This window comes from Mesoplodon mirus, assembly GCF_964341445.2.
Source record: "Mesoplodon mirus genome assembly, chromosome: 2".
Classification (NCBI taxonomy): Eukaryota; Metazoa; Chordata; class Mammalia; order Artiodactyla; family Ziphiidae; genus Mesoplodon; species Mesoplodon mirus.
In genome coordinates this window covers 65,172,359-65,197,323 of record NC_138977.1, presented here as the reverse complement: position 1 = coordinate 65,197,323, position 24,965 = coordinate 65,172,359, and the positions used below count along the sequence as shown (strand labels likewise).

Sequence of the window (24,965 nt, the reverse complement as noted above, 5' to 3'; positions counted from 1 at the left end):
GGCCGCCGTCCCCACCTCCGCCTCCTCCTTCTCCTCCTCCGTCTCCTCCTCCTCCTCCTCTTCCAGTCCCGCCGCCGCCGCAGCCAACATGGCTGCGCTACTAAGCCCGGGAGGCGGCCGCTGCTGAGCGCCGCTCGCCGCCCGGGCCCCCAGCCCGCCCAGGCCCCGGCCAATGGCCCCCGCGGCCTCGCGGCCCCCGGCGCTCTAGGGCTGCCGCCACCGCTCGCCGCCCCGAGGCGCCCGGGGCCCGTCGCCACCCGCCTGTCTGCCCGCCCGCCCGCGCGCCCGCCGGCCTCCGGGAGTCCGGTTGCTGTCCGGCGGGGCGGGGCGGCGCGGCCGCCACCATGGAGCCCCAGCGCCGGGAGCTGCTCGCCCAGTGTCAGCAGAGCCTGGCCCAGGCCATGACAGAGGTGGAGGCGGTGCTCGGGCTGCTCGAGGCCGCAGGAGCGCTGAGCCCCGGCGAGCGGCGGCAGCTGGACGAGGAGGCGGGAGGCGCCAAGGCGGAGCTGCTGCTCAAGCTGCTCCTGGCCAAGGAGCGGGACCACTTCCAGGACCTGCGGGCGGCACTGGAGAAGACGCAGCCTCACCTGCTGCCTATTCTCTACCTGAACGGCGTCGTCGGGCCGCCGCAGCCCTCCGAGGGCGCCGGTGAGTGTGAGACCCCCGCCCGGCCTCTCGAACCCGCCTTCCACGACTTCTCTCTCCGGTTCTCCGAGGGGGAAGTCGCGAGGGCCATTCATCTACCTGGCGCCTGCCGCGGGGAGAACCTTCCCTCCTTCATTCTGCCTGGGGAGGGCCCGATGCGCGGACCCCCACTTCACACCTCCTCCCCCAATCCCACCCTTGCTGTGAACAATGCCCCGCACTGCAGGCCTTGATCCTCCAGGTACCGCGGCAGCAGGGTCCTCCCGAGACCACCAGGTCCAAACGCGGGGCGATCTCGGAGGGATGTCCGTCAGTCCCTTTTCTAAGGCTCTTCACCATCCACCAGTCCTTTGAGAGCCTTTGCTAGCCTTCAATCAGTGATAAGGTCTAGAAGAATAGAACCTGGGCCAGGGCCAGTACTTCTGAATTTTGGTCCCTGGCACCCCGTTTCAGGACCACTGGTGCCTTTTCACTTTTTGATTTTCTCAGCTCCCTCTGCCCAAAGCTCAGTCTGTTTGTTCGCCCAGGCTTGTGGTTGATTATGCACAATGCCTGCTAGGTTTCTTTGGAAACTGTGGGCCGGGAAAAGTTGGGGAAGTTGCATTGCACCATGGGAAAATCCTGGTAGTAGCTGCTGGGGCTCAGTTCCCTCCCTAAGGCTGCCGAGCTGCCTGAGGAGGGAAGGCTGGTGACTGGTTCCCTTGGGTGGTGGTGACGGATTTGTGAGTATTCGTGTGTGTGTGGGGGTGGGTGGGTACTGCTGGGAGTTTGTGGCAAGTGGTAGGCTTGGCGTGGCCTGGTTGGGGAGTGTGGAAAGCCAGGCTTTTAGACAAGGAAGCTGAGGAAGAAGGCATAGCATTGAGGAAGGAAGAGCCAGCATTTATTGGGCACCTACTGTTGTGGCAGGCACTCTGCTGTATCACGTTTGTTTACCACTCTCTGAGCTATTATTCCTACTTTGCCAGAGAGAAAACTCCAGCTTGGAGTGGTTAAATTGCTCAAAGTATTGGGCACCAGTTTTCAATTATGACCCATTGTTTTATTTAACCCATTTGGAACCAGGAAGCAACAAGTGCTGCTTTTCTATGTCTTGTCCGTGTTTTAAAAGTGAACAGAGAGGGCTGATGAGCTGCCTTTAACAACTTGTAGGCCACAGGCTGATGAAACGTGTTTATTTGGCTGTTAAAAGCCTCACTTATTAAGGAGATGCTTTTATAAGCTGTTCCTGGTAACAGCTCCACTGGATATTGGCCACCATTTTTTGGTAGTGAAGGCAACTGGCATACAGAGAGACTAAACTGCTGGCCACACAGCATATCATTTCACTGATGGCCCTTCTGTCTTCACTTTGGGTTTCTGACTCTTCAGCATTTCTGTTCCTCAAACCTACGCTGTCCCCCAGTTATGATCGTGTCTGAGGTGCTGGGCAGCCCAGTCCTCTCCTGGGATGATGCTAAGAAGAGCTGTCAGATGTGGCCTTGAGGATAAGGTCAGAGGGAAATCTCTTCGGGGTAACTTTTTTTTCTTCTTAGTTGCCTTTTTGTCTACCTAGCTCTCTGTGTTTGAAGGAGGAGGTTGATCAAGGAAGCGCAGAAGTTAAGAGTGCAGACAGACTTAAGTCTTCATTGGGATGTGTTTGAATCAGCACTAGCTTTAATCTCTGGAATAGATAGATGAATTGCCATTAATTAGGTCTCTCCCTTGGTAGAGAAGGTGGGGCCTCACAGAGCTGACATTCTGGAAGCTGGTCCTGACATCTAAGGAAAGGATGAAATAGGGTTTGGATTTTGTCCTCAAGGACAGGATTTCAAACCCTAGTTTCACCACAATGCAGAGCTGTGTAGCTTTTCAAGGGAAGTTAAGTTCATTTTAGTTAATACTTTAGGAAAAAATTACGATAGCATTTGGTCTGGCAAGATGCCATGTAGAGCTTCTGGGGATGAGGGGGTGACACGGTGTGCAAGGAAACTACAGAGCGTTGGGATCTTTTAAAGGATGAATTACTGTGCAGTGGTTGCCAGCTTTTTTTCTGTTAGCCAGGGAGCCCCTTTTATGGCACAAAGCTCAGTGACTAAAAGGACTGCTCAGGTTGAAGGAATGGAAGCACCCGTTTCATCCCTTGAGGAGCCGAAGTCAGGGAAACTCAGCCCTGTGTCCTGGTCTTTGCTCTCCCAGCAGGTTCCACTCTGCACACAGGTGCACACCTCTGCCCGTAAGACAGCCTTAGTGCAAGCATCTTGTGGGAGCCCCAGAGAGGAACCAGTTGGCTTCCTAAGGATCCGTAGTCTCAAGGGGAGGCCCCTTTGTCACTGTTTCTACATCGGAGGTGCTGCCATCACCCAGTTAGGGGCTCCTTTGATGGATTCCACATCCCATGTGGGCCCCTGGTCTAGAATGCCCGTCCCATGGCTGGCACTTGTGTGCTGTGGGAGTTTGTTGTGCTGCAGGCAGATGATGTCTGGCCGCTCCCCACACGGGGCCTGGAACTGGGAGGAAACTGGCCTACGTGGTACGGGGCAGGTAAGCAAACCAAACTCATCTGTTCTGCTCATGCTCAGTTAGAGCCCCAGACATTTATAACTCACCATGCTCAGGCCTGGGGTATGAATGTGAGTAAGAAGACACAGAGTTGTTTTATTTTGGGGACAGGGGGAGTTCTCTACCAGAATTGATGGGACATTGCTGTTGAGCATTTTCTATCTTATTGCATACTTTAATATCTCACTTAGTTCTGTGGCACCTAGTGCCTTTTCTGCGTGACACTGGGTTCCATTCCCCCCATCTGTGAGGTCTGAGGACAGGCCAGGATTTGCAGGGCAGAAAGGAGCTGGAGTCAGGCTAAGTGCAGTGCTCCTGATTCCATGTTGGGGGTGGTTTTTCCTGTTACCTGGTTAGGCCCTCCCATTAGAGTTTTAGGTCGTTTCCTGCATTGGGGAACTCTGGAATTTTGTAGCCTTTCCTTGTCCCAATACATGCATCTGTAGGGAAGGAGTGAGTCCCTTTGTCCCCACTGGTGGTAGAGAGAGGAGAGAACTGTTCTCCTCTGACTGGCTCAGGTCTCTCGAGTTTCTTCCATGGTAGTACCAGGATCTTGTTTGTTCACTCGGAACCCGCGAGATCCTTTGTTTTTTCTCTTTGATTCAGCTGCTAACACCTGGGTTTTCTTACTTGAAGCTCCTCAACCGCCTGCCCCTGGAGTGAGGGGCCCCTTCCTGGCGCTGAGCCTCAGCATCCTCATCTGTGAGATGGGGCTGGGGGTGCTGCATGGCCTGTCTCAGCCACTGGGAGGCAACATGAGATTGGGGAGGACTGAGGTGCCTGGTCCTGTTCTTGGTGCACGTGGGGCCGGGGTGCATAGGATGTAATTCCAGCCTGCAGCTTGCTGCCTAGTTGGGGGAATGGGACACTCAGGAGAGTGACATTATGAGACAGATCAATTGAGTGATACAAATACAAACAGGCATTTTCCTCCTTTTAAAACTCTACTACATGCTTTCTGCAAATACTCTCATCCACCCCAAGTGGCTCTAATTATCATCTAAGTGTGGAGGGCTCCCCAAACCATTTTCACAACAGGCCTCTCTCGTGGAGCAGAAGTGGCAGAACATGGTGACTGCTGGTGGCGCTCTCTACTGTGTGCTCAGAGCTGAATTTCTCCTCCTTGTCCCCTCCGTGCCTCCTCTTTAGTTTCCTGGAGAGCTGGCTGACTTGGCTTCGCTACGGTTAAGAGGATGGAGACAGTAGTGTTTGCTGGAGAAGCCAAGGAAGGCTTCGAGGAGGGACTGGGGCTTGAGCTGGGTGTTGAAGGGGTACTCTGAGTGTGCAGAGGAAAAGGAGGATGTTCTGGGTGGGAGATGCAAGAACAAACTCCTAGCTATGAGAGGAGCAGTGTGTTTTCAGGTTGCAGAAATTAGACCAGCCTGAGTGAGCAGGGCATTGGCTCTGGGTGGGTGGAGATGCAGAGGTAATCTGAAGGACCATGATGGCTAGGCGGAGCAAGGGGTCTATACACCACCTGGAATTTAGGCACTGTACACTTGTCAGAAGTTAAAGCTGGAGGAATTTTTAAAAAAGAATAACCCCAGGCGTTTCCAGTGGGATGAGTGCAGTTGGCTGCTGATTGTCAGGTGTGGATTATCTATTATTCATTAGAGGTTACCTGGGCGTTTTGTTCTCTCCCTACTCTCTTCAGGTACCAGCCACCTTTTCTTCATCCACTCTGTCCTTGATGGTCATAAAGCTCCAACCATTGTGATTTTTTTTTTTTTTTTTTTTTTTTTGCGGTATGTGGGCCTCTCACTGCTGCGGCCTCTCCCGTTGTGGAGCACAGGCTCCGGACACGCAGGCTCAGCGGCCATGGCTCATGGGCCCAGCCGCTCTGCGGCATGTGGGATCTTCCCGGACCAGGGCACGAACCCGTATCCCCTGCATCGGCAGGTGGACTCTCAACCACTGCGCCACCAGGGAAGCCCCACTGTGGTTTTTCTTTTGGTTCTGTTAATTGTGTTGAGAGGAAGTAGTGAGGAACTTGAAAGTGATGGTTGAAAAGAGGTTTCCAAGAGAAAGGCAGATTTTATTTATCCCTCTGTGTATTAGTTGAGGCACCCTTATAGCAGGTGACAGAAACTTAGCTCAAACTGTATTAGGCAGAAAAGAGAAATTTATTGCATAATATTCTAAAACCTTGGGATGAATTGGAGTAACTGGCCTTTGGATGATTGATCCTGAATGCCACGGGCTTTTCCCGTGGGCCTGGAACTTGACCTCAGGCCCCTCTTGGCTTCATCTTCGCAGCCCCTGACCAGAGAATAAAGGGAGCTGTATCCAGTAAACCAGGCAGAAAAATCTCATGGGAGGATTCTGATTGGCCTGACTAGGGTCACATGTCCATGTGAGACCCAGTCACTGTGGCTGGGCCTAAAGGACTAAGATTGGCCCAGCAGTGGACCCAACCAATAGGGTAGGGTGATTGGCAGCTCTTACCAGTACCATGTGGTTCTTTAGAATGAGGAGAAGCAGTACTCCAAAAAAAAGAAGAGCAGAAAGGATGTTGTGCAGGTAAAGCAGCAGGTGAATATCCAAGATGTGGTCTCATCTTTGTGTGATGATGCGATTAGCAGATGAGGTCATTGCTGGAGTGGGGTGGTTGGAGGTTGTCAGATTTCACTAGGTTTTAGACCTTGAGCAAGGCAGTTAACCTTTCTGAACTTACCTCCCTCTCTACAAAATAATTAAAACAGTAACTGCTTCACTCTGCTGTTTGACAATGCATGGTAGGAAAAAAGGAGCATTTATTAGTGTGGTGAGTAATGCAGCCTGGAACCAGCCTTAGGACCAGAAGCCTGGGATTCTCCTGATCTGAGGGTTATGTGAGAGCTCCTGGTAAACTGCTGAACAGATGTCAGGGTTGCTTTTACTGTGGCTGTGGGTCATCAAGAGTAAATGTAATCTCCATGAGCCAAATTCGCTGTTGTATTCCCGATGCCTAGAATAGAGCCTGGCCCAAGATGGGCGTTCAGTAAATTTCTGTTGGATGGATGACTAGTCAGCTGTGTGGCGAATGAGTAGTGTGTCCCTGCATAAGTCCAGATTCTCTTCAGAAATAAGTGCAGATTCTTAAGTGGTGACTTCACAGTGACAGAAGGCTGTGGGAGTGCAGGAAGGCTAGGGTGAGTTCCAGCGGCACACACGGATGTCCCCACCCACAGTATGTCTGTGATGGAAGCAGGTGGTGTGACATTGGTGTCTGAAGTCTCCAAGGTCACCCCTCAGGTACCAGCATTGTGGGACTGGCTGCCAGGAGCCATGCGGAGCGACCACACTGCCTGTGTAGGATTGGAGAGCCCTTCACTTTTTGCACTTAGAATTTGAAAGTCAGCTTGGTGTCCTCGAAAGAGTTTTGGATGGGGATCTGCTCCTAACTGTACAACATATTGACCTTGGATGAGCCTCTTAACTACCTGGGGCTTGTTTTTTTCCAAGTAGAAGCCTGGAAGAAGTAAAGCTGGAAGAAGTTCAGTGTTGACTGAGGACTTCCTCAGTCCTGTAGGGTTCTCAGTAATTGCAGGGTGGCCTTAGGTCCAAGGAAGCTTGGTGATGGGGTTGGAGTAGATTTCTAAGACCTTTCTTCCAGGTCTCTACCATGATTACTATTTTTTTAAATTAAAACTAATTTATTTTGGGCTGCGTTGGGTCTTCGTTGCTACGTGTGGGCTTTCTCTAGTTGCGGCGAGCGGGGGCTACTCTTCGTTGCGGTGCGTGGGCTTCTCATTGCGGTGGCTTCTCTTGTTGCGGAGCATGGGCTCTAGGCACGTGGGCTCAGTAGTTGTGGCTTGTGGGCTCTAGAGTGCAGGCTCAGTAGTTGTGGCGCACGGGTTTAGTTGCTCTGCGGCATGTGGGATCTTCCCAGAGCAGGGCTCAAACCTGTGTCCCCTGCATTGGTAGGCGGATTCTTAACCACTGCACCACCAGGAAAGTCATGATTACTATTTTTTGATTTAGTGTTAGTGTGGAGTGATTTTCGTACTCTGGCTTTCTATTTCCTGAAAAAGTAAGCAATGTAGGAGAGTTATTTTGTCTTAAGTTTTTTGTTCCACCTCATTCCAACCACCTATACATTCTGCAGGCCATTTTGAGGGGGTTCTTTATTAATTTCTTGTAACCTTGGGAAGATGTGAACCACAGAAATAGTGGGCATAAAGCAAGAGGGCTGAACTCCCTACAGGTCTGTGCAGTAGGGATGCCAAACACGTTCAGCAGAGAAGAATTTTAAATGGGATTGAGTTGGGGAGATACTGCATTTTTTTTCACCTTTTCCCTGGGGCAGATTGCATATCTCTGAATTGTGTGTGTCTGTTGATCTTTTTGAGACAGAGTTCCACGAAAGTGCTACAGAAATATTTTAAATTAAACAGATGTTTGGAGTGTTCCATGTTGGCCGTCCAATTCTAAACCCTTGGTGGGTAATTGTGAGGTGACTGTTGACCTTGATGTTCGTTTCACACTAAGGGTCATAACCCATTTGCTTTGTACGTTTTTTTTTTAATACTGTGGTAAAATATATATAGCATAACATTTACCATTTGAACCAATTTTTTCTATTTTTTAAATTGTGGTAAAATATGCATAACATTAAAATTACTGTTTTATTCATTTTTAAGTGTACAGTTCAGTGGTATTAAGTACATTCACATTGTTGTGCAACCATCCCTACTATCCATCTCTAGAACTTTTTCTTTTCTTTTTTTTTTTTTTGGCTACGCTGGGTCTTCGTTGCTGCACTTGGGCTTTCTCTAGTTGCGGTGAGCAGGGGCTACTCTTCGTTGCGGTGCGTGGGCTCCTCATTGCGGGGGCCTCTACTGTTGGGGAGCACAGACCCCAGAGCGCATGGGCTTCAGTAGTTGTGGCTCACAGGCTCTAGAGCTCAGGCTCAGTAGTTGTGGCGCACATGGGCTTAGTTGTTCTGTGGCATGTGGGATCTTCCCGGACCAGGGATCGAACCCGTGTCCCCTGCATTGGCAGGCGGATTCTTAACCACTGGACCACCAGGGAAGTCCCTCTAGAACTTTTTCATCTTTCGAACCTGAAACTCTACCAATTAAACAATAACTCTCCATTCTCCCCTCCCCCCAGCCCCTAGCAACCACCATTCTACTTTCTGTCTCTGTGAATTTGACTGCTCTAGGTATCGCATATAAAAACGGAGTCATATAGTATTTGTCATTTTGTGACTGGCTTGTCTTCACTCGGCATAATGTCTTTATGGTTCATCCATATTATAGCATGTGTCAAAATTTCCTTCCTTTATTTAAAAATTTTTAATTGTAGTAAAGAACACAAAATATAAAATTCACCATCTTAACCATTTTAAGTGTACAGTTCAGTAGTGCTAAGTATATTCACATTGTTGTGTAAGAGATCTCCAGAACTTTTTCATCTTGCAGAACCAAAACTCTGTCTCCATTAAACAATAACTCCTCATTCCTCCCTCCCCCACCCCTGGGAACCACCATTCTACTTTCTGTCTCTATGAATTTGTTTACTTTAGATATCCCATATAAGTTGAATCACACAGTAGTTGTCTTTTTGTGACTGGCTTATTTCACTTAGGGTAATGTCCTCAAAGTTTATCCATGTTGTAGCATGAGACAGGATTTCTTTCCTTTTTAAGGCTGAATAATATTCCAGTGTATGTATGTACCACATTTTGTTTATCCACTCATCCACCAGTGTACTTTTGGGTTCCTTTCATTTCTTGGCTATTGTGAATAAAACTGCTATGAACATTGGTGCAGAAATATCTCTTTGAGGCCCTACTTTCAGTTCATTTGATTATATATCCAGGAGTAGAATTACGGATCATGTGGTAATTCTGTGTTTATTTTTTGAGGAATTTCCATACTGTTTGCTTTGAGTTTTAATTAAGGAAATCCCTACTGTCCACAGCACCTTGACTCAGGGATGAGTGGCCTGGCTGGAGTCCTAGTTCAACATTTTATTGTTTTCTTCTAAAAATTGTGTATTTCCCCCCCACCCAGACTCATTTTGGAAAGCCTTAGCACAATTCCTTTGGACCAGAAATAAAGATTTTAGTTTCAGTAGTCATCTGTGACTCTTTTGAGGGCAGAAGTTGTTGACCATAGAATCCCAGCAGCATTCATATCTGGCAGCCAGGGGGTGTTCACACATCTTCTTCGTGTTTGCAGTAGTACTAATATCTCCATCCCCAAAGGCCTTGAAGTATGTTAGTTATTTCCGCTTTGTAGACACTTGCTCCTTACCCCATTCAGGGTTGGTTTGGTTACACAGACTTGAATCCAGGGTTAACTGGCTATCAGGATTTTCTTTAGAAAAACCTAGATCAGCATTTCCCAGGGAAATATCTTCTAAACAGTAGTTTGGTGGGATGTCAGTGGTGTTATTTGTAAAAGGGTTCTCTGGTCAAGTACATTTGAGCAGTGCTGGTTTGAGCAGGCCACGCAGGCTACTTTACTGGGAGCCTCTCAGGCACCAGTAAGCCAGTGTGCTTTGGGACTTCACTGGAGTGGTTTCACTATGCAGCATTTCCCAAACTGATTTGACCACAAAACCCTTTTTCACTGAGCATCTTGCAACATCAGTGTTCTGAGAGGTGCGCTCTTGGGAAACTTCAGCATTAGTGCAGGGAACTGGAACATCAACGTATACCATCGTTTTTCGAATTTTCCCCCAGCTCTTTCATTCAAGGAACCAAAACGTTAAACGTTCCCATTCTTTTGAATTCTGATACCAGCTGAAATGGGCATATGTGATTCTGGGGCTAGGAGATTTTTTTGGATATGTTGACAATTCAGACGTGTAGTGGATTCTGGGACCAGTAGATTTTTTCGGTGTGTGATCTTGCACAAGATGTTTGACCTCTCTGGGCCTCAGTTTCCCCAGTGTGGCTTAACAAGAATGAAGTCTTGTTCGTGATGGTTATTCTTTGAGATGGTTAAACCTCTTGCGGTCTTCTCTCGAGCTGGGCTTTGGTCCATAGTTGGGGTTTCCAGGGGCACCTTGGAAGGATGTATAGAGACCTGTTCAGGGGTTTGGTGACTGCGGGTCCAGGACAGGTTAGCTCTTGGGCAGATCTTTTCTGAGCCCTGGGGAGTTGTTGGGCTGGAGAGCTGGAAGATGGCCTGGAGAGTGATAAGTTATTTCTGGGAAGATAGGTGATACAGATAAATGACCCGGGTGGCCTGAGCATCATTGGTGTGTTTGGAGCCCAGGAGTAAGGACACAGAGAGAGAGCTGAGTGTCATGAACCCAGACTTGGGGACCCCCACAATAGTCTGTGTGACTTTAACAAGGCACTTAACCTCTCTGGGTTTTCTTTTTCATCATCTATAAAAGGGCTAATATTCTCCTCCTAGGGCTTTGGTGAGGATCGAGGTGATTTATGTGAGATGAGGGCGAGCTGTTGCTGTTGCTGCTGCTTCTGCTCTTGGGGGTAGCCTGCCCTTGAGTAGAGAGCCAATCTCCTTCTTGTCCTTGGAATCAGGAGGTGTCACAGGGTAGAGAGAGATGCTCAAGGGAGAGTCGAGAGTGTGCATGGACCAGGAAGCCCACATTCCTGGGGCTGCTCAGAACACACTTTCACAGTGTTCTGGTCCTGGATCCTGCCATTAAGGAGGGCACTGCCATGAACTATGAGGAGTTCAGCTCCAGAAGGACCTTCGGAAGAGTTATTTTAAAGGAAAGGAGACTTAGAGGGGCTTGGATGCTTGTTTTCAGATGGACATGGGCAGGTGATGAGACCTGATTCTTTCTGACCCCAGAGAGATGACTGGTAGAAGATACTGGGAGGTAGAATTGAGCTCAATATAAGGAAGAAGGCTTCCCTGGTGGCGCAGTGGTTAAGAATCCGCCTGCCACTGCAGGGGACACAGGTTCGAGCCCTAGTCCGGGAAATTCCCACCTGCCTCAGAGCAGCTAAGCCCGTGCAGCACCACTACTGAGCATGCACTTTAGAGCCCGCGTGCCACAACTACTGAGCCCACAAGCCACAACTACTGAGCCCGCGTGCCTAGAGCCCGTGCTCCGCAACAGGAGAGGCCACCGCAGTGAGAAGCCCACTCACCGCAACAAAGAGTAGCTCCTGCTCGCTGCAACTAGAGAAAGCCGCGCGCAGCAACAAAGACCCTACGCAGCCAAAAATAAATAATAAATAAATAAATGAAAAGGAAGAACCTTTCTCCCTTCCTCCCTGCCTTAATTTTATACTATATATTATAAAAAATTTAAACATATGCAGAGATGGAGAGGATAATATAATGAATACCCAGCTCTCCTAATAACTTCTGTTTTCTGTAATTTTTTAAAAAAATTATTTGTTTATTTTTGGCTGTGTTGGGTCTTCGTTGCTGCGCGAGCTTTTTCTAGTTGCGGCAAGCGGGACCTAGTCTTCATTGCAGCGCACGGGCTTCTCATTGTGGTGGCCTGTCTTGTTGCGGAGCACGGGCTCTAGGTGCACGGGCTTCAGTAGTTGTGGCACACAGGCTCAGGAGTTGTGGCTCGCGGGCTCTAGAGCGCAGGCTCGGTAGTTGTGGCGCACGGGCTTAGTTGCTCCGCGGCATGTGGGATCTTCCCGGACCACGGCTCAAACCCATGTCCCCTGTGTTAGCAGGCAGATTCTTAACCACTGCGCCACCAGGGAAGTCCCATTTTCTGTAATATTTTAAAACAAATCCCAGACAGCCTATCACTTCCTCCATAAATACTTGAGGAGGTATCTCTAAGAGATAAGGCCTTTAGAAGAAAGATATAGCCAGCAGACCATTTTTACACCCAACAATCTTTTTTTTTTTAACATCTTTATTGGAGTATAATTGCTTTACAATGTTGTGTTAGTTTCTGCTGTATAACAAAGTGAATCAGCTATACATATACATATATCCCCATATCCCCTCCCTCTTGCATCTCCCTCCCACCCTCCCTATCCCAACAACCAACAATATTAATAATTTCTTAATGTCATCTCAAATCCAAAAACTGATACTCAGTTTTCCTTGTTGCAGAAATGCCTCTTTAGAGATGGTTTGTTCAAATCAGGATTTTCATAAGGTCCACACGTTGCCTTTAGTTGATGCTGCTTTCTGAATCTCTTTTAGAATCCCCAGCAGCCCCCCTTCCCTGGGCCTTTTGTTTAAGGTAGAACTTGTTTTAATGGTCTCTGCCATCCAGCTATGGAGTGCACTGTTGCAGGTGGTGATGTCCCTTCCCCGAGAGTCCACGTAGATGGTGGGTGAGCATGGGGTGGTTACGTTAGAGAATGGGTTGTGGAGTCTGATCGTAAACCCCTTTAGCCTCAGTTTTCTCACTGGGCTGTTGGGAACGATTAAATGAAATAATATATGTGAAATGTAACTGTTCTTTATGAGTTAAATTTTTTTATTTTTGCCTTTTTTTTTTTTTTTAAGCTGTGGGATTCTTTTCATTAACTGGACTCTTACATGAAAGCCAGATATATAAGATAGACAGGTGCTGTGGTGAACAGGTCTGGAGGCGTGGAGCTTGCCCCTTTTCCCCGTGGACTCCCTGAGGTGCCTCTGCACAGTTCCCTCGGGTTCCCCAGAGTTCTGTGGAACAGGGTTTGAAAACCAGAGTGCTTGGATGCTTTTGTTTTAAGATGCTCTCCATGAAGAGGGAGGTGAAGAGCTACCCAAAGCCTCACCTTCCTTTGCCTGAGCTGAGGAAGGGTTGGTGAGTCACAGCTGGACCCGGAGGCTGCTGCCAGTGGCAGCTGTGCTTCCACCAGATACTCTTGTCTTTGTCTGCTTCCTCTGTTTACCTTTGTAGGTTTCCTTTCAGGATGAACCATGCTGTCAAAAATGACAAGTGACCACAGTGCAGCTAATAAAAAAAAAACCCACTCTCTGCTACGCAAGACAGTGATTGGGAAGGAGCAGAGTGAAATCCCATCAGGTGGGCTCAGGTGGGAAGTGGTTACCTTTTCTGAAAACTTCTATTTTTTTTTTTTTAATACTATCACTGACTGGCCCTACCCCTACATTGCATAAGAGAATTGTTAGTTGTTGCTGCATAAACAAGCCCCTTCCGATATGCAGCCTGCAGGTGGGATTTGTGGAGCTGCCTGTGTGGGAAGCCAGCAGAGATGATCGCTTGTGACTCTGAGCTGCAGCCTTGGTGGCCGTCTCAAGCCAGGGTGTGTTTTTTCTACCCACAGTGTTTTTCTAGGTATGGCCTGTCTCTCCCAGGTGGCTCTCAGACCTCTTTCTGAGTCAACTTCATGTTACTTGTCTGGATGGTAACCGTCAGACTCCTTAGGATGGCCTGGGACCCCCAAACGAATATTCTTGTATATCATTTTGACCACTGTAAATCTGCTGTCCAAATGTGGTGAAAAATCTGTCCAGCCAATAGTGAGTGATGGGATAACAAACACATGGGAAGAAACTTAATTGTATTTTTATATATCGATGTAAGAAGTCATACTTTAAAGAAGTATAATGACCTTTTCAATACTCACGATAACCTCTATTTGTCTTGCTCAGGGTAACCTCTCTTTCTTCTCATCTGGCCAGAATTTTCATTTCCTGTTTATGTTTCTTAAGCAGCTTAAGATTGTCGAGTATCGCGGCTGGAAGGGATCTTAGAGACCACTTTGCCCAAACTGCTGATTTTACAAACGAGAAATAGCAGTCCAAAGACACAAAGGGACTCCACCAGGCTCTCACAGCATGCCTCGATGCAGCTGGACACAGGATCCAGGTTTCTTCCCAGGCCGGGGCTCCTTCCAAGGCATCTCCGCCAGCCACAGGCTGGGCGGGGAGTCTCAGGAGCCTTGACTGGTTTTTCCTGATCCAGGCCTGGCTTTGCAGGCACCAGCCTTTCCAGCATGTAACAGGGCATCGCAGTTCATGGAGCTGTGCTGCAGCTCTCCTTCCTGACCATTGAGAAAAATCTTTTATCAGACCATGCAGTTGGTATTTATGTTCCACACATGGGCAGACTAGGCCAAGAGAGGTTTGTCACCTTGCTCAGGGCCTCCAGCTGCTGAGAGGCTGGGCAGGCTTTGGAGTCTTTGTCAGTTTCTTTATAGAATCTGCATTTGTTCTGTATTCTGGGCCATCCTGTGAAGGTCCCCAGTGATTTTTCTGTGTCCTGAGCCTTGGACACCCCTTCTCTTCTTCGTGACAGGGTTCATTCATTCAGCAGACATGTTCTGAGCACCTGTCACACAGGGGGTACTATTTGAATGCAAACATAGGACGTGACATTTAACTTTAGTGCTGAGTCACAGAATGGGTCTGATGTTGGCAGGAGGTACCTCCTTGTCTCATTCTTTTTATGACACAGCAAAAACTTCTAGGGCTGATTGATGTGGTTTCTTATTGCTTAGTCACGGGACAGAGTTCAAAAAGCACAATGACGCCACTGAGCCTCTTGCCCCAGAGGAAAAAACCTTTAATAAAGATAAGAGGGTAAAGGCCCTGTGGACACTGAGCCGGCCACCCCCATGGCCAACCTCATTGGGAACTGGATCCAGGAAAAAGCAAGAGAATAACAAAACGAAAATGTGCTGGCTCTGGGTCCTTCTCCTGGAAAAACTATAGCTAAACCTGAAGCAGCTTAGAATTTCGGGCCCATGTGTGAGAGTTTATTATATGTGACTGTCTCTTCCGTAAGATGTTAGGGAAAAGCCCGAACGAGCTTTTTGGCCAATCCAACATTAAGACTTCCCATGTGAAAATTCAGCAGAGGTGGTCACTGTCTTCTTGCATGAGATCACTCAGCCTTTAGGGTGGAGACCAGGCTGAGTCAGATCCAAGTTTTATCTGTCCAACTGCCTGTCCGTCTGCCCATCCATCATCCATCCAGCGTGAACCTGGTCAGTGCTCTGACCAGGCGCTGCTGAGTGCTGAGCATGCAGAGGTGAGAAAGACATTAGCCTTGCTCATGAACGACGCCACTGTCCCATACTGGATGCCCCGACTTGGATTTGCTCTTTCAGATGGAAGGTATATCCTATTCTTCCTCAGAGGTTTTCATTTTTGGTTGCACTGTCTATTCTGGAGCTTTTAGAAATGCTGGAAAGTAATCAGCTTAGCTTATTGACTTCCTACTCCTCACCTTCCATTTTGTGGTTTATAGCAGATGACAAGTGTATTTGCAAAAATCTGTAAGATTCTCAAAAGGGTGACAAAGAAGATGGTTCCTGCCCACCAGGAGTTTATTGTCTCATTGGAAAGCCCAAGCCCGAGGGAGCAGGTGTCCAGCAGAACAGGTCATGCAGCACAGAGGAGGCCACCTAAAGATCAGTGCACTATGAGCTGGGTGAGGGTGGGTGGCTGGCAGGCTGGGTGGGCGCTGGACAGGGACAAGGAGGAAGGCCAGCCTGATGAGACAGCGTGCAGAGCAGGAGCAGGAGGCTTGGGAGAAAATCCATTCTGTGAATAGTGGGTCTTCACAGGAATTTTGGGCTTCTGTTTAGGGCACGTACTCAGCAGGCCCTGGGAAAATAGGGTCAGGCTAGCCAGCCCCCAGAAGGCACAGGGCAAGCCTGGCTGTTGCGTCCAGTCATTCTCCCTGCATCGGTTCTCTGTGAGGCTGCTTGAGCCTGAGCCTGAGCCTGAGCCTGCCTAGAGGAATAGGCGGGGTTGGCATGGGCTAGAGGGTGGTCGGTAGAATGTGGGAGAGGGCACTGTGGCCAGAAGAGGGTGGGGTAAGGGGGTGTAGACTGACTAGCCTTCTCGGAATCCCCAGAGGTGCCTTGTTGGCTTTCTGTGAGCCCTTAGATGGATTGGAAGGCCTTCTTTTTTCTCCTAAGTTTCAAGTCTGAGAATTACAGCTGGGGTGTTTAGAAATCAGAGTCCCTGAGCCCTCCAGGGAACTTGAAACCCATTCCCATCTGCTGGCCTTCTCTTTGGGGAGGAGAAGGGAGCAGTTGAGGAGTGAGGTGGCTGAGGAGAAATAAGTGACCATTGCCCTCTAGCTGTGTCCCCGTGGCCCCCTCACATAGCCTCACCAAGCCTTATCCTTCTCTCTCTGATGGGACCTGTGACGCCACTGCCTTCCGAGCTGGTGTGAAAGTAGGTGGATGGTGCAGGGAAATGGTCCCATGCACATAGATCGTTGTGCACCGTGCAGATGGTAGGTGTTTTTATTGCACAGGATACTTTGTCTATTATTTTTGTATTTCCTCATTTGACCTCAGCAACCCTTTGGGGGTCCCTACTCGACCTTACAGTGAGGGAACAGGTGGGAGGGGTCAGGTCAGTCAGGAATCAGCTTAGTCCAGTGGTTAAGAGCCTGTGTCTGAGTCAAGAATTGGGTTCAGATCTTGGATCTGCTACTTACTGTGACTGTGGGCAAGTCACTCTCCCTCTCTGTGCCTTGGTTTCCTCATCTGTGAAATGAGAATGATAATAGGACCTTGTCTTGTAAGGATTAAAGGAGATACTATTTTTGAAGTGTTGGGAGCAGTCCCTGGCACCCAGTGAGCACTGTGTGAGCATCAGCTGTTACCTGTATTGTTACTGGTGCCCCAGTCCCAGGGCTTTTAAGTGCCACCTTACACTGTGACTTCCAGGGCAGGTGGGTTGGTTGGTTCCCCCCTCTGTCCCACACTCAGGGTGTGGTCTACAAACCAGTGCTGGTCTGCGAACTCTTGGCACAGAGATCAGAATCAGCGTTTAGCAAGCTTTAGAGCAATTTGACCTTGCTGGGACGCATTGAACAGGTAAAGACTGCTTCAGGTGCTGTCAGATCACATGGGGCGTCACATGTGGTATGAGCTGTGCATAATAGTCCTCGGTGGTGGCACTGTGTGATTGCACATAAAGAAGTGAAGTAGGCTGAGAGCCCATCACTGCCCATTCCTGAGCAGTCGGCTTCCTTGGGAGGCTCCTCCACTGACCACAGCAGGCGGGATCCCAGGGCATTTTGCAAGGCGGTGCGTGGTGTTTGTGCTCTAGCAGTCTGTGACAGCTCCAGGGAGTGAGGTTTCCCAGTGGAGATTTTTATTAATGAGCAATTGTTTCCATCAGCGCTACTGACGCTTACCGTGGCAAATGCCTTTCTTGCTGCTCTCCCAGGAGGCATGGTTCTGGCAGGTCTGGTAAGAATCCGCAGTGAACCCTCTCCTTTCCCACCTCCTAGGCTGGCAGAAACTAGAAAGCTAGATGATGTCCGTGGACAGCGGGGTGTGGGGATGTGGGAACTCACCCCTGCTGGTGCAGCCGTCCTGGAGCCCCTGGCAGGGCAGCTGCCAAGCCCTGACCCTGCAGCCCCTCTCCTGAGTGTGAATGCCCCAGGCTTCCTCACAAGTTCCTGGAGGGAAGTGAAGGTTCACTGCAGTGCTCCGTGGGTGGCATCCATCCCTGGGAGAGCTGACAGTGCAGTGGTTCCAGGTGACCGATGAGACACACGCATGGCAATGGGACGGAGCTTAAAGCATGGTGCTCCTTGAAAAAGGAAGAAGGAGAGCGAGATGGATGCTGCCGCGCTATTATGTAAATGAACAATACAAAACAATGCCCATTTTTCAAGAACACACAAAAAAAGATAGAACAATGGTCGCCTAAGTGCCTGGGGGAGTAGAATTGGAAGGGAAATGGGAATAAAAGGAAATAAATAAGAGGGGGAGGAAAGAAGCATCACTTTTCTGTGGGCTGCTGTCCTTGAGGGAAGGGGCTCTTGCCTGCTCCCGAATGGCTGCTCCTGATGGCCGGCTTCTGGCGGTGTGGCGTCTGTGTGTCTTGGCTGAGCTAGCAACCTCAGGCAGCTTGCTCACCTGCCAAAAGTGGTCTTGGTGAAGAGTTGCCTGTGCCATTGCAGGGCTGTCGTAGTCACCAGCGGGGGAGGGCCAGCTGTAGTGCGTGGAACAACTGACTCAGTAGGGACATGGATGTTTATAATACTCATCTAGGTGATTGTGGGGGGGGTGACCAGCACTCTATTTAAACATGGCGTTGGGAATATGCGTCAGCAGTGCTTGCAAAAACCCACATTTACATCTTGGCTGTAGTGGGAAGATACGGGTAGTCACCCTTTAAGTCAGTTGATTAGAAAAATAGCTCTGTTCTGTGTATTTATTGAACTTTTGATGTCATGTGTTGCAAGAGAGATGGGAATTTTGGCTTCAGGAAGGTAGAGTCCTACTCAGACTAAGGAGCAACTTTTTTTTTTTTTGCGGTACGCGGGCCTCTCACTGTTGTAGCCTCTCCCGTTGCGGAGCACAGGCTCCGGACGCGCAGGCTCAGCGGCCGTGGCTCACGGGCCCAGCCGCTCCGCGGCATTTGGGATCTTCCCGGACCGGGGCACGAACCCGTGTCCCCTGCATCGGCAGGCGGACTCTCAACCACTGCACCACCAGGGAAGCCCAGGAGCAACTTTTTAATTGCCAGCAACCACTGCTTTAGGAAAGGAAATGAGCTCCTGACTGCTGGAAGTATTCAAGCAGAACCTCGGGCGTGGCCAGGAAGGTGTTCCTTCTGTCACGTTCATGGTTGAACTAGATGCCGTCTGCAGTCCTTCCTCCTCCAGTTGAACTGGGCTTCATGCTTTAGGTCTGATGCTAGTAATTAAAACAAAATGATTGCTTGGTTTTAACATATAATTCACCATGCTTATGGTAGAGAATTTAAAAAATGCAGGCAATCAAAAGAATAAGTTGCAGGTGCTTTTACTAACGGGCGGTAACTACTATAAAGCTTTTTTTTTTTAAAGAGTGAACAAAGGAATCACTTTTTATGGGTGTACAGTATTGCCATATCAAGATGTATGTCACCAGTTCCCCTTGATTGGAGATTTAGAAATGTCCCACTTTTCAGTATAAGTCATGTCGCTGTGAGGATCTGTGTACTTCTTCATCTCCTCGGGATAAATACCTGGAAGTGGGGCTACTGGGTCAAAGGGTATGGACGATTTTAAGGCTGGTGTTACAAATTGGCAGGCAGATGGCTTTGATTCTGAGTCACTCCTAGGTCTCTCCAGGTGTAGTTTTTGGATCCTTGTCTTCAGAATCCCCTGGGAAGCGTCTGAAAAGTGAAGACTCCCCGGCCCCTCCCTAGGTCTTCTGAAACAACCTGGGTGTGGGCTGGTCTCATCTGCAGTTTTACCAGCAGCTGGAAGAGCCTTCTGCTCTGTGCCTGGTGCTTCCTCAGGGTCCGAGCGTGCCCAGGGAAGGGAAGCAGGGGAGCTTGTCTGTTCTGACTCACTTGAGGGAGAGCTGGGATGTACTTCCGGGTCAGGGGGGCAGCAGAGTGGGGAGAGCGCTGTTTAGGGACCTACCTCTAGGTGCCGTTTTCCTTGTCTGTGAAGTGGGAGTCTCAGTGGTTTTTTTTTTGTTTTTTGTGGTTTTTTTGGGCTGTGTTGGGTCTTTGTTGCTGCGCCTGGGCTTTCTCTAGTTGTGGCGAGCGGGATCTATGTTGTGGTGTGCGGGCCCCCCATTGTGGTGGCTTCCCCCGTTGCGGAGCACGGGCTTCTAGGCACTCAGGCTTCAGTAGTTGCAGCACGTGGGCTTCAGTAGTTGTGGCTCGCGGGCTCTAGAGCACAGCCTCAGTAGTTGTGGCGCACGGGCTTAGTTGCTCCGCGGCATGTGGGATCTTCCCGGACCAGGGATTGAACCTGTGTCCTCTGCATCGGCAGGTGGATTCTTAACCACTGCGCCACCAGGGAAGTCTCTTCTCAGTGGTTTTGATGAGCTGAAAGTCTTCTATGACTGCGTATGTGAGTGTTTCTGTCACTGACGTCACAAGGTGAGAAGGAACTCGCAGGGCCGGGCCGGGTCTGGGAAGGGAGCTCTGGGAAAAGTGGGTCAGGACGGAGAGCTCATCTTTCCTTCTCTTCCCCACGGCGACCCAGGGCTGATAAACTGTTGGAGCAGGGTGCTGTTGGCCGAGGCCCCCTCCAGGCCCAGGCGTCTTTCTGTCCAGGTCAGCAAGAGGCGCTGCTTCTGCCCCTGGATTGCTGCTTCCTGTGTGTAGGAGTGAGCCCTGTGTGGGGCTCCCTGCCAGTGTGGGGGTGTGGAGAAGGCCCAGATGTCCCTCCTCAGCACTGTGGCTCCCAGAAGTCACCAGTGCTGCCTTTTGCCACAGCTTCACCGTTTGGATGTGCTGCTTCCTAACGGTGGAGTTGGTGGTCCCGACGAGCTTCCTCGGGTGGGTAGCTCTTTGCCAGGTGTAACCTCCAGGAGGCTACTCTAGGTGGGCTGTTTACCAGTTGTCCCTGCAAAGGTCGAGGCTCTGACTATCCTCTGTTTCCTGGTCTGTAAGTCTAGAAGGGAGATCATTTATTCACGTATTCAAGCAAACACACTGAGCTATGGTGGCATCAAGATGAGTGATGTACGTTAGCGAGCAGACGGCAGCGCTGCTGGCTTGGGGGCTGGTAAGTCATGCTCTAATGCGGGTAGAGACAAAGTGCCTGGGAAGCACGTCCAAGGAAGGGATTGGTTTTGTCTCATGGAAGGGGAAGTTGGGCTGAGGGTTGGTCTCATGGAGGAGGAAACTTGAGGGCTTTGAGGGTTGAGTAGAAGTCATCAGGTGATGGGTAGGTAAGTTCCAGGCAGGGGGAGAGAAGCCAGAGGAAGAGCAGCGAGGCAGGAGCCAAGCGTGCTGGGTGACTGTGGGCCCTGTGGTGGCTGGAGGGTGGTCTGGTCAGGGAGGGCAGAAGAGCAGGAGAACCAAGCAGGAGCTGGGCCACGGACCTGGCCTCCAGGTCTGCTTTGGATGCTTCTGAGCCACGGGGCTTAGGCGAGGCTTAATGTTTTGGAACCTCGCCTTCCTCCCCTGTGAGATGCAGTAATAAGACTAGCCTTAGAGGGAGTTTTTAAGAGGTGTAATACATATAAAGTATGTAGCCGAGAACTTGGCACAGAATCGGGTACTCAACAAGCGATGAGTACCTGATTTCCTTCTTTTCAATGCTGGGGTGAGGCTTTTTGACTTTATCCTAATAGGCCAAAGGGAGCCATGGAAGGTTGTAGAGCATGGAATTGACAAGATTATATCTGTTTGCTCAGGTGTTTGTGTGTTTTTAAGGCAACTTTGGTGATCTGGTGGGGATACTTTTGGGGGTCTGTGGTGGTGAGGCTAGAGACTTGGGCCAAGACTAGGAGGGGTGAAAAGAATCCTCCCTGTCATGGTCTGTTTCCTGCTGCATTTCTTGTGTGCTAGCTCCACTGGGCTGCTAGGATGGCCTGCCTGAGCTCTGGGCAGAGGTTTTGGGGGAGGGGCTAGGGTTTGAAATGTGTCCCCAGAGACAGCTACCCCTAAGGGAGGCTGTAGAACTGGACATTTGCCAAGCGCAAGTCTGGTCTTGAGAAAGTGGGATGAGTGTCAGGAGAGGGACGGAGGCTGGGCCAGGACAGAGCTTGTGGAAACAGGCCTGGTACAGCGGTGTGGTAGATGGTAGGGATTGCAGCTGTTTTATTGGCCACTTATAGTGTGTGCCAGGGAGCTTACATGGATGTCTCATGGGTTGTCCCAGCAACCCGAAGGTGAGGGGTTTTTATTTTCCCCATTTTACAGATGAGGGGACTGAGGCCCAGAGAGGGCAAGCTACTTGCCCAGAGTCCCAGCTGATGAGTCAGGATTTCACTTCTGGTGGTTGGGATCCAGAGGGCACACCCACTGAGCTGTGGTGGGAAATGGGAGCAGCCTTCGGGGCTGCTAGATTTGTTTGGCGTTTTGGCTGCCAGTTCCTGGTGGCAGATTTCAGTTGCCCACAAGGAAGAGCACTGCGCACGGAGAGCCAGTCAGAGATGGGATGGCTGCCTTAGGAGGTGGTGCGCCCGAGGCTGGGAGGGCCTACAGGGCTACCTGCCAGGTGCTGCTGGAGCTGGAGGAGACTCGCTACGTGCCACCCGTCCCTGCCAGCCTCGAGACTTCTTGGCTGATGCCCAGCTCCCCACATCTTCCCTCACATCCCCGGGAGCTGCGGTTTTGAACTGGGGCTGGAGGTGTGGGTGGGATTTGGATGTTCGTAGAGGCAGGCGCCGAGACAGCCCCTGGCATGGAGGCAGGGACAAGCCCACTGCGTCTTAGAGAATGTTGCTTCTGGATCCTGGGTGACTGCAGGGGCCTCGGGAATCAGCCCTGGAGGTGGGCACATCACTGCAGGCTGGTCCACGCGTCGTCAGAGCGCGTGGAGTGGAGCAGGCTGGCGCTCACTTGCTCACTTGCCTCGCTCATCTGTCAGCGTGCTCTTGCCTGCTGTGCTTGCCCAGGGCCACAGAATTCCTCTCGCCCAGAATTCCAGGCAGCCTGCCACAGCCAGTGGAGCTGTTCCTGAGCTGCAACTCTCTTTGCCACATCTGGGTAGAAGGAAGATCCTAGGGTTGCTGCCTCTTCCCGGCATGATGCCAGCCTGCCTGGTGACTTGGGGCCAGGGACTTCCCTTCTCAGGTCTTTGCATTTGGTGATTCTGCCTGGCACGGCAGCTCTCTCCACTTCCTCAACTGCAGCCTCGCCCTCCTAGGCGTGCACTGGCCTGTCGGGAGCCAGGCCTCGGTGGGGCAGGGGCCTGCGCTTCCTGGGGATCACAGGGCAAGTCCCAGCCTGAAGGGACAGACCGGGGCCAGCCTCATGACTTGTGTGCCCTCAGAAGCTGCTCCTGTGCTGGTGCCAGATGGTGTCATCCGGGGGTTGGATTAAAAGGTAACTCTGTTGGCAGGAAGAGCGGCCCTTTCCTGGCTTTAGTAAGCAGGCCGGTGGTGGGCTCTGTGCAGGTCTCCTAGCCCCCGCTCCTGGGTGCCTCTGCCTCTCCTCTCGCTCCCCTCCGGTCCTCTTTCTCCCCATGCTGGGACAGCCCTCCTCAGATGCCCTCCTCAGATGCGCCTGCACCTCTGTCTCCCTCACTTTGTCGCCAGCCTTCCCTCTCTGGACGGGTTTCAGGATCTTAACGAGCAATTCAGCAGGGTTTGCTTTGCCTTTTCTTCCCCGTCTCTGACAACAGGTCAGTCCCCGGCATGGAAGTGTGGTGGGGCAGGGGGAGGTCAGGAGACCGAGCCCAGGCCTTTGGGGAGGTCAAGTGGATGTGGGGAGTGCAGGGCCACCTTGGCTGAAGCATGGGGGCTGGCTGTGAGCCGTGTGTCTTTTAGAACTGATGGAGGGGCCGTTCTAGTGCCTCGAGGAGACACGAGTCCCGGGAAGAAGGTGCTGCTTTGAAGCTGGTGGGGTCGTGGGTGTTTTGGGGGGTGGGGGGGGTGGTCCTACACTCCTGGACCTGCGTAGGCAATCACAGGACTTTCGAGGACCTCTGGGGAGCCCCAGAGGGCTGTACTATCTGTGGGTAGTGGAGATGGGGGGAGAGCCTTCCTGGAAGTTCTACCACCATCAGCTGACCCAGAGGCAATATATTGGTAGAATATATTGGTAGAATATTTTGGTAGAATATTTCTCAGACTTCATCCCCATGTCTCCCTATCTTTGGACAGGCCCTCGTTTTGGGAATCACATACTTTAAAAGAAAAAAGTTCCTTCTACTATTAAGAAATGGTACAGTAGACTTTCTTCTTTATTATTCTTTATTTGCCTAAAGTATTAGTTTATTAAAAGCAAAAAAATCCTCTTAGAGTATTTTCCCCCTTGGGTAGAATTACAGCATTATATATGCACACATACAGCATTACTCACCTATTTTTAAATCAGCAGCTAAATAGCAATAATTTAGAAAAATTATTTAGGCAGTGGGATTATGAGCCATTTTATTTTTCTTCAAGTTTTTCTGTTTTAAACAAATTTCAAATGGCACTATTTTTTTTCTGATATTCTGTTTTGTAAATGTTCAGGTATACAAAAAAGTTGAAAGATTAGTGCAGTAAACATTTGTGTAGTCTTCACCTAGTTTCACCACTGAGTAACAGCCTGGCATATTTGGTTTTTTTTCATTGTCACTCCATATTTATTCACAAAATTTTTTTCCTGATTTATTTGGAAAAAGTGGTGGATATTGGAATACTTCACCCCTCAACACTGAAGCGTGCATCACCTGTGAACCAGAACATGCCCCTACATAACTCACCACCATTATCACACCCAAGAATTCAGTGCTGATACAGTGACATTATCTAGGAGGCAGTGCATTTCAATCTCCCGGATTGTCCTACATATACTTTTTATAGATTTTAAAATTCTAATAAACATGTGTTTGGTTGTTATGCTGATGCTCTTAAAAAAAAACTTGGATTATAAGCTTGATTATCAGCGACTGTCAAACCTTTGTTAGAACACATTGTTATAATATAGACGTGTGTATGCACACTACTGATTGATATCCCTTAGGCAATCTTGAAGTTCTTTTATCTTGGGAGGGGCTTGGGAGATCTGCTCTTTTCTCTTTACAGAATCTGTGGTCTGAACAGTTGAGAGACCTTTCCAGTGTCCCAGTGTGGAGGTCTGCATATGTGTTCTGAAGTTCCTTGGTTTATGAAATCTGACACCTCCAAGTCTGGACATTTTAAACTGTCCTGCTAAATTCTCCTATGTACCCAGGGCTCAAATGTACCATTGCCTGGGGTGTTGTAGGTAATTCGACATAAAACAGAAAAACCAGAGGCATCTTGTACAGAGCTCAAAACCCCCTGTGGGGTCACTGGCATCCTTAGCTCTGGGCACCCTCAGAAGGGCTGACTGCTGCAGTGGGGCTGCTGAGGACCAAAGCCCAGCCAGCGGAGAGGAAGGAGGAGAGGTGTGAGCAGTGAGAGGCGAAGGGCAGGGGGAGGTGCCTCAGGGGCCAGTGCAGTTCTGCCCCGTGGAGCCAGGCCGCTCAGCTGGCCCTGGGGTCTGTTGGCTGAGGGCCTGCCTGTACCTCTGGTGGGAAGCAGCTCTGTATTG

The 24,965-nt window shown here is 50.1% G+C and overlaps 1 protein-coding gene across 2 annotated transcripts in view; it reads left to right on the top strand.

Annotated features, from left to right (window-relative positions):
* Nucleotides 1-205: 205 nt before the first annotated feature.
* Nucleotides 206-24,965, top strand: part of DLG5 (discs large MAGUK scaffold protein 5) — a 122,196-nt gene continuing 97,436 nt past the window's right edge. For both annotated transcript variants that reach the window (XM_082634677.1, XM_082634676.1), the window contains exon 1: nucleotides 206-648. In XM_082634677.1, coding sequence (XP_082490803.1) covers nucleotides 345-648 — 304 coding nt within the window. In that variant the 5' untranslated portion in view covers nucleotides 206-344. The remainder of the gene's footprint in view (nucleotides 649-24,965) is intronic.